Source organism: Puccinia triticina, chromosome 5A (assembly GCF_026914185.1).
Source record: "Puccinia triticina chromosome 5A, complete sequence".
Taxonomy (NCBI): domain Eukaryota; kingdom Fungi; phylum Basidiomycota; class Pucciniomycetes; order Pucciniales; family Pucciniaceae; genus Puccinia; species Puccinia triticina.
Genome location: NC_070562.1, coordinates 7,558,945 through 7,570,670, shown reverse-complemented (window position 1 = coordinate 7,570,670; position 11,726 = coordinate 7,558,945). Strand labels below are relative to the sequence as shown.

The 11,726-nt window shown below is 44.4% G+C and overlaps 1 protein-coding gene across 1 annotated transcript; it reads left to right on the top strand.

Moving 5' to 3' along the window:
* Positions 1-1,293: 1,293 nt before the first annotated feature.
* On the top strand, positions 1,294-3,185 carry PtA15_5A871 (uncharacterized protein; the record flags this gene model as incomplete). Its single annotated transcript, XM_053169678.1, has 7 exons — positions 1,294-1,498; positions 1,594-1,780; positions 1,865-2,069; positions 2,145-2,282; positions 2,347-2,616; positions 2,701-3,119; positions 3,182-3,185. The coding sequence occupies 7 exons, from the start codon at positions 1,294-1,296 to the stop codon at positions 3,183-3,185; spliced, it is 1,428 nt and encodes a 475-aa protein (XP_053020851.1).
* Positions 3,186-11,726: the final 8,541 nt, after the last annotated feature.

The window sequence follows — 11,726 nt, the reverse complement described above, 5'->3', positions numbered from 1 at the left end:
TCTCAAAAACCAACAGAGCAACCAACACAACCACTGTGCAACAATCCACATCCAAACAACAGACCAAGAACAGAACTCCCAAGGCAGAGGCAATCTGCAGAACACAGGAAGGAGAAGAGAGTCAGATAGCAAAGGGAAACATGACCAGGAAAAAGAGAATCAAAGGAAACATAGTCAAAAGAGTGGGATGAAACTGAACCTGTAATCAGTTCAGAACTCTTTTTGCATGGTTTCTAGAACTCTTCTACTGTCATGGGCCCATTGTCTGAGGAATATGCAAGAGAAAGCTCTATCTTTTTTTTTTCTTTTCTTGTACAATGTATTGTCTTTTCCAAGAAGCTTGGACACATTCACAAAATTTTATTTGGGGTAGATCCTGGCAGATCCCATATCTTTCATGTTTACTCCACGCTTAGTCTTGACAGGTGTCAGATGAGGCCCAAGGCTAAATCTAATCCCTGAGCCATCATTCTCCAGATGATGGTCAGGGAGTAGACTTTTGGAAAAACAAAGCTCATATTCGGAACCGGAGAGGCTTTGTTACCCTCCCAGCCCCTCATCAAGTAGCTGGGCTGCTGCCCACTGCCCGAACGGAGGGACAGACCGAGCTCAGGACTGTTACACACGCTACAATCAAATGAGGGCTGTGGGATAAGTCTATCTGGAAGCTGAAAATAAATCCATAACATGAAACAAAAAATTACTGAAATCGTCCAAGCTTCTTGGAAAACACAATACCTCATGTGTAATTTGTGAGTAGAAACAGTGCCACAAATCATGAGAGCTTAGCAAAGTTGTGGCCTGAAAAAAGATGTGCAAAATCAGGATTTTCAAGAGACAACTCTGCAAAATGGAGGACTTCCCATTGAGATCCAAAGACCCTGCAGAACCAGATCTGCAGCCCCTGGGACAGCATTTCTCCGCAAAAATTAAGGTTTTCTAGCTACACATCTGGTTCTGCAGAGGGCTGCAGATTGATGGGAAGTCCTCCAATGTTCAAGAGACAACTCAAAGCTGGCAGGTTGAATGGACACAAGCAAGCCTTCAACCCCACCAACCTAATTCCACAAAATGTTTATTGTGGCCAGGAATTTGAAAGGTCCCTGCCACCTGAGTCTACAATCAGCCTACGCAAAAGAGGCCTACCTCGGATGTGCATATCACAGATAATGTGACAGTGTATTAACAGTGTGACGTAGGCAAATATCTTGAGCGCGTCGAAGGTTTCAAACGCGTCACAAGCCGCAAGCAACAACGCGACACTCTCGAGTATCAACTCCAACAACAAGCCCGATGTTCGCTAGCAAGGCTGCGTCGGCCATCCCTCCAGTTTATCAGCGTCCCGCCAATCGCAAGACCCATGAGGTACCACTGACGACCCACGATACCAACCCACTCAAGCTACGATACCCGCATCGACTGAATTTTTATAACAAACCTCCGGACTCCGAAGTGACGATAGAAGAATTCGAAACTTGGGCGATCGACCGATTGAAAGGTAAGCCGCCTCCAGAAATAATGGGAGACTCAACCTGAAGGAGCCTCGCTACGTACAAGCTCAAACTGTTATTTGACATCCTTCATTGTATCCAGTTCTTGCGGAAATCGAGAACTCGGCTTCCCGGAACAAAAGCTTTGATGAACTCAAAACGACGTTAAACTTGAAATGCAAAGAATTTCTACCGTTGAATGCCCACACAGCGAACCACGCCAATCATGATCAAGAACGGGAAAAGGATCACTACTCTCATTTCATACTCCGGTTGGCTTTTTGTAGATCGTAAGCATTCTTTGTGTAAAAAAAGTGCGTGTAGTTCATCAGTAAGCTTACTTCATTTCATGTACTCTTTCCTTAATCACCCAGAGAGGAGTTAAGAAACCGTTTTGTAAATGCAGAGACGCAGTTATTCCGGTACAGGCTAGAAACCGATGATACTGCGGAACGAGCTGCATTTGTTGCATGTTTGAATCTAGATTGGAAAGAAGCGACTCCAGACGAAATGATTGAAGCCAGAAGAGCATTTACCAAGGGTAAAAACCATTTTGGGGAAGAAGGTAGCTACTACAAGGTACGTTCAATGCATAACTGTCGTTTCCTTCGTACTTGCCCTTAGATTTATGCCCCAGACTTCAATTCACATCAGGTACATTGGACTAAAGTGCCGGATTTGGTCGCAGCTCGTCGGGTTTACCTCTCTGGTGGATACGCGTTTGTCGCAAGCAAGGACCAGTCTTCAATCATCCTGCAGGAATTTTCATCCAAACTTCTTCAGGCGTTGGAGGTGAATCATGTTTTGTCGGATTTATCATGCCGACAGTATGCTTACAGTCTTTTGCTCGAATCAGATCACGTCCAAACATCTACCATACATGGACGAAGATTCTCGTCTGTTGCCCGTCTTGGAGCACTTGTCAATCAGCTTCTTAGCTGGAATCTCTGGCTCGGACTTTGTTTCTGCAAGTCTCAACCCCGACGGCGGTGAAGTTACTGCCGCAATGATTGATGATCTGGCAAAGCAGCACTTCCCCCCTTGCATGAAAAACCTGTGGATCCTTTTACGGAAGGATAAACACCTGAAATATGGGGGTCGCCAGCAACTTAATCTATTTCTCAAAGTAAAGTTCTTCAAACGCTCTCATCTCATCTTCCGGAACGATACTGACTTTGGGCTTCGGAAATCGTTGCGAATTCTGCAACAGGGAATTGGATTGCCAATTGAAGAAGCTATCGTCTTTTGGAGGCAGGCATTCTGTAACATAAGCGATGATAAATTCCGAAAAGATTACAGATATGCTGTTCGACACAATTACGGGCTTGAAGGCAGTCGAACCAATTACCAACCTAAATCATGTGTGACGATCATAACCGGATCAGTCGGACCCCTCGAATCACACGGCTGTCCATTCAAGCACTTTAGCCAGGTCAATTTGACTCAACATCTCAATCAGATTTACCAGATTGACCTCAAATCGGACCTCATGAAAGATATCATCGAGTTCAAAAAGAACGAGCACTATCATCTGGCTTGTACGGCTGTTTGGGAACACCAACATAAAGCCTTGGGTGTTAAAAAGGGTGACGGTTTGGGTCAAGGGGAGTCAGTCTCACATCCGAACAGGTCAGTTTCCTTGATTCTATTGTCTTCTTTCCCTGTTTTTTCTCCCTGGTCCAGCATTGAAGATAACCTCTGGATATTGACTGTCAAACCTACCATCGCTTTTGTAGATACTATGAAGCCAGTTACAAATTAAAAACTGCATCTAATCCGATTCAGTCAGCTTAATTTTACCAATTAATTCAGTTGTAACATCAGCGCCTGTAGTTGTATTAGTGGGTTAAGGGCATCTTCATCTGCTTTTCATATCTATTGTTTTCTCCAACTTTCCAACAGCATGGCAACATGTTCTACTTAGTGGCTTTTGAGCCGTCTTTTTTTAGTTGCCACTTATGTTTGAGATTGTGTGTTCCTGTTTTGCTCAATTGTTGAAACTATCTGATTGGGGCATGTATTGAATTGAAAATTCAAATAGCATTGAGCACCAAAATTAAGGGAAAAGGGAGTTTTAAAGGAGAGGAAACATTGACTAAAAAATTAGAAAAATGGAAAGCAGGGATAGGTGGAGAAGAAAAAAATTATCAAGCAGAGCATCCCATTCCCAGATGAGAGAAAGAACCATCAACAGACAGGAAGGAAGCACAAGAAATCAAAAAGAAACAGAAACAAGACAAGCAAATAAGCTGACACCCAAAAGAAGAAGTAACAGAAACCAGACAAGAGGAGAAACAGCCCCCATGAGAGGAAGGAGAAAGAAATCAGACAGGATGAGTTTTAGAGGTTTTCCGAGTTCAAGTATGTCAGGAATATAAAAAAATAAAAAATAAAAAAAAAGGGATCAGTGGTGTGTCAGTAAATCCGGTTGAAAAACAGGGATGAATTTGCTTCAAGGATTATGTCTTAGGAAATTGAAATATCAATCAATCTTCAACTTTTTGGCATGAATGAAAAGATGGTCATCTCTTTCCTCAAGCTCAGCTCTGAGATCTTGAATCCTATTATACACTAATTTCATTCTTGCTTCAATATAATGATGCAGGAAGTAGCTTTTAATTGAATCAAATTCAAGAACACTGCAAATATTTTTGTCATGCTCAAATTTGATGATGGCAATGTACTGCACAAAATAATTCAGGTCTCTTGAAGCTTGACTTGAGTCTTTGTTTTGAATAGACTTATTATACCAGGTCAAATCTCTTGGGGATTTATGAGGAGATAGATAAAAGTAAATCTTGTCTATTTCTGAAAGATATTGCCTGCTCAAACTGATTGAATTGAATCTTTTGATGTAATCAGGATTGTTTTTGTATTTTTCAAGAAATTCATTCTCATGGTATTCTTGGATGAATTCAAACAATTGATGAAGAAGTATCAACTCTATAGACACTTCTGGTTGATCATATATGGTGAAAGTTTCAAAATTGTCTTTGAAATTCTTGCTCATTTTATTTTCATCTGATAAGAATGACTCCTTTGTCACGGGATCCTGATGGAAAGACCACCTGAACCATTTAACCTGGGAAATAGAATCAAGTCCATATGTGCCTTTTACTCCCTTATGTTCCAGAGGAAAATTCCAATAATCTATGTATGAAAGGTCCATAAGTGAAAATTCAAACCTCTTCCTTTGATAATCCTCAAGTGCTATCAAGGATTTAAATTATAAGAGTTTAGAAAAGAGAATTAGAAATTATATCAGTTTGGAGAAACATTTCTGGGTGAAACTGGATTTCATTTACCAGGAAAGATGTTATGCAGAGCTGAACCAAAGCCTTGGTCAAAAACATGTTTTCCAGGATTGCAGTAATATGTTCTTTCAAAGGAACCATTGATATGGTATGAATATTGGTCTTGAAGATATTTGGCAGCATATTCAATGTTATTCTCATATTGAAAGAACTTCCTTAAATCCTCAACATTTATCACTTGATGCTTGTAAAGGGAATTAATTATTTCAAATATAGTCATTTGCCATTGTAATTTTTCATATCCTTTCTTTTTGATAGTTATAAATGATAGGGCAGAATTCAAATTTTCCAATAAAGTGTTAGTTTCCTGGCTTATGTTCTGATGAAATCTAGATAAGATTTGCTTGAGAGTAGGATCTGTTTGATAGGTTTTCTCAAATAGTAAACTCAGTATATCAAAGCGATTCCTGGTTCATCAAAAGAATAAGAAGGAAAACAATTAGAAACCCAATTTTGTTGGCTTGTTTTTTATATAGAAAGACACAAAACATACGTGTCTTTGTTACGATCAACCTTTCTCAGAAATCTCCCAAAGGAAAAACAGGTTGGCAATTTATCTTGAAAGTGTGAGATTGTAGTAACTATGTTTCCTCCCAATTTTGACAGCCAATGAAGTACATGATGGAAGACAAGAGTGTCAATATCTGCCAACAGGTTAAGAAATTGGCATATAAACCAGGGATCATGAACTGGCGCCCTTTTGCTAATAGAATCCAGGTCCTTTAGCAACCATGTTATTAAAGCTATGTAGTACTTGTCAGCTCAAGAGTTTGTGTAGAAATTTCTTGAATGAAAAATGATAATGAAACATACCTTCTCTCCCTTCTTCAGAATCTGGATGTTCCACATCTATTGGAATTCAGATGCAATTGGAAGGTGTATTTTTCAGTACCTTCCAATGTTCTGTTCATTCATGCAGGCTCAGTTTTGAAACTTACAATCCCTTGCCAATCCAGTTCCTTGTTCCCTCAGCTCTGGAAACTTGTACATAAATTTTTGAACAAATTCATGTCCTTCGGAGTTGTCCATCAGGTGTGCTATACTACCCAACGGCCTTACCTCTATCTTGTCACCATTAAAGGCACTGCCGGTAATTCTTGGGGAAATTCGTGCTGTTTTTGTTGCAATGAAAGCATCAAAGGCATCAGTCTTGTCAGTTGTTTGGTTTGGACTGCTCAGAAATTCAGAAAGATCAAGTACCTGTAATAGGTGGCATGCATTGAGTTGCTAGCAAGCAACACACAGCAAGCAATAAATTAATTTGCATTATTATCACAAATGAGGAGTTAGAGATTTGACAGTTGGGAGTTAGCGATGAAGGAGGCTCAGCGGGACGCCTAATCTTATATTCACTGGGTTGCTCCAGGCTGCACTGAGGTTATACATAACAAAACATGAAATCACTTTGATCCGACTTGAATCAGAGCAATATGGTGCCATGACACAACCTTGTCAGTTTTGCCGGGTCTTTGAGAACTACGGAGATGTAAAGAACAAAGTATTGTGCTGCTTCAGTGATCCGGCACTGGATGAAAGCGAGATAATTGGCCCGGCCCATAGCATGTATGATTCGGGCGGCGTTAATGGGTGTGGCCTTGCCACTTGACTTGTATCCCTCGCGTAGCTTGGGGTCGCCGTCCTGGCGGCTCTCAACGGGAAGCTTCTAACACGGATGGGGGTGTTGTGTCAAGGATACATATGCATGTATGTACACACCGGCCGGTTGTCAATGTCACCAGCGCCTGGAGAGTCTGACTTGGATGGCCGGATGGGCGCAAGGTGGTGACCGTGCCGGCCATCGAGACAAAAGACTGCCCTGACGTACTGGCGACAGGCCATCGAGAGCAAAATACTACTGTTGATGGTCAGTCAGTACCAGCCAACGAGAGCAACACACAACTAGAGATTGAAAACAAGACTGTTCACTGATTCATTGAAGCTATGGGGTGTTCAGCGTTCAGTCAGGACAAGGTTAATGAAAAGTATACACGCTTTATGCAAGAAAAAGAAAGAAAAAACAGAATAACAATAGCATCGTGACAGAAATACACAGAATAGGCCGTTTAAGGGCGAGCCACGACGAAGGCCATGGCGACTTCATCTGAATGCGAGATCGAAAGCTCTAATTTCTTGATGCCTTTCTCGAGAGCGACCTTACTGGCCTCGCCGGTCAGTATGATTTCGGGGCCACTGGGTCCGGAGAGGATTTCGATCTCCTTCATGGCCGCACCCGCGTCTTTGCTGAGGGTCCTCATCGCCTTGAAGGCTGCCTCCTTGGCGGTCCATTTGCCGGCGAGTGACGCACTGAAATCAGGCGATGGGCGGCAGCAAGCCAGCCCTTGCTCGGTGAAGTTTCGATCTAGGAAAACGTCGGATTGTGGCACGGCTGTGATCATCTCGACATCCGTCCCGACACCGAAAACGCCATCTTCGTTTTCGTACTTCTGAGTGGTTGTAGCCGCCAACGCAGCTCTCTTAAAAAGAAACAGAAGCGAGAAAAGCAAAGAAAGGGTCAAACAACAGGTGGATGGTTGTACTGGCACTACCACAACCATCCACCTATTGTTTGACCCTTTTTCAAATGCGAAAGCCCTTCAACCCTTGCAGGCACAAAGAAATGTCACAAGAGCCAATAAAGATGAAATCAGATCCTCTAGCAATAATAAAGATACAGCAAAAAAAACAAATTATAATGAGACTGATACATATCTCAAACAAGTATCCAAGCACGACTCTTCCTTGATAAATGTTTCCTTTCTAAATTCTTCCTGTGTTGTGATGGACAGTAATCCAATCACCCTTTTGGAGTTCCCTACTCCTCAAGCTTAACAAAGTCTCTCTGGAGGAGGGCCCCGCAGGGTCTCTGAAGGCTTGACCCCAAGCATCAAAATTTGGCGTGAATACGGGCCTTAGACCCTGCCAGCACCCATTTTTCACTACATGGCTCATTACAAATCAACTGCTGCCCCAATGGGGTCATGAGTGGCACTGCCTTGAAGCCCAGCTTCCTGCGCAGGCGGCCAGCCATCCAAAATCCATCAAAACCCTTGTAGAGCTGCTGGAAATGCTTGCAAAAACCATGCTGAGCTTTGTTCCAGCTGTTGGAGCCCCTTTTGGGGCTTAGCTCAGACTCACTAGACACAAGCACAAGTCCTGGTGCGAGTGTGGTTTGATCCTAAGATTCATCTTTGTCTCAAACCATCACAGGTTATGAGCCCTTTGTCTCATTTTTTCTTCTCATCTATCAATCATCGGTGTGACTCTATCATCCCAGCGTAGGGACATCTCTTCCATCATCAACTGCCCAGCGTAGGGCGCATCCGTCATATTATTCTTCTTAATTCTCCGAACTTTCATTCTCGTCAATCCTCCACGTAGCAACTGTTTTCGTATCAAATCTTGCTTCTATTAACCAATTGCTGAGCTTGAAGATATCTGCTGTGAGTTAGACCAGAGTCTAGCTAACTCAAACCCGACACCTTGGTACCTAGGGGGTCGAACCTTGCAGTGGTGAAAATAGAGTGAAGCGGGAGGCCAACGGAGTTTCAACCTTGTGCCGACTACTCTTGTTTATCCATCTCCCAAAGTTTTTTTTCTTCCTCTCTCTCTCTGTTTATACTTTCACCCTCTCTTCAACCCTTGTCTTCAACACATTTCTCTCTCTCCTCTGTTTATCTTTTCCCTCTCTCTTCAACCCCTATCTTCAACACGTTTCTTTTATCCACCGATCTCTCATCATTTTTTTTTCCAATCTTCTCTATGTCCCACTCTCCTCAAAACACACACTCTCCCCCATCTGCGAACAATCCCTGGCTCCCGGCCAATCTCACTGGAATTCGACCAGAAGCTTACGCCACCAACAATCCCCGACCAGCATCGTCCAATCAACACCGTTCCCACAGCAGACACGCCTCGACACCAAGAAACACCGGCCCGAATATGCCAGGCTTGCAAGAAGATGGGCCTCTTGCTCCGGGGGCTGATGGACCCGCGATATACACCAAAGCTGATGTTGCTAGGTTTCTTCAACAGGCTCAACACCAAAATCGTACGGTCGGGCAGAATGTTTGTGACGCAATCGCTACTCTAACGGATTCTCAACGTTTGAAGCCGGATGGGTCCAATTTCACGGACTGGGACCTGTTTTTGCGCGAGCGAACGAGGGAGCTCTTTGCCGATAATCTTTGGTTTACAAAGCCTAATCCTCATGTGGCCGATGAACAACTGGGCCGGTCTCTTCTGTTGGAGACGGTGGATGCCTCCATGGTACGACTGCTTTTGAAGCAAGCTACTGGACATAATATGTATGATCACCTTCGTTCCCGTTTCAATAACATCACCCGGGCCGAACAGATGTTATGTTGGGAGAAACTTAAGAATTTCAAGTTGTCCGACCATGGGAGCAGCACAGCTGCGATGAGCTATCTTCTGGAATTACTCAATGACTTCAGCACCTTGCAACTCGAGATCAATTGCGAGAACGTTGGGGGGCTAGTCCTGCAATCGGCTTTGGAATCAGGCTTGGAACATCTTCGCGAGGTCGATCGTAGAGTGGAACAAGATTTGGCGAGCAGCAGTAGGACTTTGTCTAGAAGAGCGGTGACGACGGATCAGATACTCAAGCATATTGATGTGGCGAAGCAACAGTTGGCTCTGAATGCGCAAACACCGTTGTCCTTTGGTGCGCAGTTATTGGATGAGGCAACACACAGTCTACCTGGACCGTATGCACATGCGATGGAGCTATATCATCCGGATTTCTGGCCGGGTCTTCCTCCTCAAGTTGAAGGCATGGCGATCCAAGGCTTGCGGTGTTGGAACTGTCGCTCCCCAGATCATTTCCTCAGCAAATGTCCAGTCCCACGAAGAACCAATTTTGATCGTCCTCCGGTTATTCCTTGACCCGTCAATCGCTTTCAGACTTCCGGGGTGGTGCAGCCAGTTGTCCTCCCTGGGAACTTCCAGGCCTGGTACCCGATCGTAACGCCGCCAGGTTTTGCACCTGATCAGCCCTTCCAGCCTATGCCTCGGCAATTCCCTCCGGTTTCGAACCCGTATGCTCCTGTCAACTCAGCTAGGAAACCGGACTTGTACAGACCGGACAATCACCAAGATTATTGCCAACGATCATTGCCGACGTCTCAACAGCGCTCTCAACCTCTGCCGACTGCCAACCTGTCAGCCTCGGACGATTCCAAATCTACAGGCTACGACCCCCGTTTTCACACGCCGGCTACATTGCCTCAGTATTGCCCCGCACCAACTGCCGCACAACAGCAACCTTCCTACCCGCCAACGCAGCAGTACACTCAAGAAGCGCCATCTCAACCGCAATCGGTGGCCCGGGTACTGGAAATTGGCTGTCTGGACCAGGAACTCGAGTCAGGCCTGGAGCCTTGGTTTAGTCAGCTGGCGGTGGGGAATGGAGATGATCCAGTGATTGACACTGGTGCGACACATCATCTAACGGGCAATCGGTATGTCTTGAGTTCTTTTCGCAATTTCTCAACTCCTATCCCACTCCGAGTGGCCACTAAGGGTGGCAGTTCCTTTATCACAGGAGCTGGGGACCTATTGTTTCGGACCCTGAATGGGCAAATCGCAACTCTTAAAGGAGTGCTTTTTTGTGAGCATGCAACGTCTACCCTCATCTCTCTGGCAGCCCTGAGGAAGGCTGACTCGCAATTCTTATATAATCATGTGAAAGATGCATTTGATATCTTTACGCCTGATTGGCAGTTGCTTTTCAGTTGTCCTTTCCAACGTGACGCCAAAAAATGGTGTTTTCCTCGACCTGTGTTACCTGGTTCTGTGGACGTTCATCCCGGCGGCTCAAAATCTCCTGTTTCCCTACATTCTTGTTCTGTTCTCCCTACTCTAACTCCACCTGAACTCTCTTCTTCTTCTCGTTCTCCTGTTTTGAATGACTTAACTCAAGATTTAAAAAGTACTGGCAATGATAAAACTAAATATGATCTTAAGAAGTTTTCTGATGAAATATAAGGGCTGGCATCTAAATCCGTGCCAGGAGATGTGTTTGAGTCCCCTTTGGAGCTCACTCCAAGTTTCACCTGGCGCCCGGAGGATCTCACTAAGGATGAATCGACTCTTTTGTTCTGGCATTGCATTTTTGGTCATGCCAGTTTAAGAGTGATTAGGCGCCTGGTCCAACAGAAGGCGGCTTTTGGGCTGCCAGATAAGATGCCGTCTGGTCAACTCAGATGTCCTGTTTGTGCGACACACAAAGGAACGCGGACAAACACTTTAGCAAGGTCAAATAGGTCTGTTTCACCTATGGAGATACTTAATGCTGATCTGATGGGCCCTTTCCCTGTGGAAACTTTCAACAAGGGAAAGTATGTACTCTGTATAAAAGATCTTGGTTCGGGTTATAATGAAATTAAGATCATGGCTAACAAATCTGATGCTAACAAACACATCGTTGATACCATTAACCGCTTAGAACGACAAACAGAAAAGAAGGTCAAAGTTCTGCGGAGCAACAATGGCGGGGAATTTGCTAATAAATTTCTGGTAGATTTTCTGACATCCAAAGGAATTCGAGCGGAGCAGAGCTTGCCTTATCACCATTACCAGAATGGAGTAGTGGAGCGTTTCAATTGGACGATCACGGAGATGGGTCGCAGTGTCCTTGGGGACAGCAAACTGCCTCAACGCTTTTGGGGTTTTGCTTTTGAGTGGTCATCATGGGTCCTAAACAGGTTACCAAACAAATCGAGCGGCCAGAAGACTCCTTACGAAGTGATCTTTGGAACAATGCCACAACTAGATTGGGCCCGCATCTTCGGGAGTGTGGCGTATGTTTTGACCCCTCCAGAAAAGAGGAACAAACTGGCAGATCGAGCTGTTCGGACGCATGTAATAGCGCACCTGGGGGATAGTAAGGGGTGGATGTTCTGGG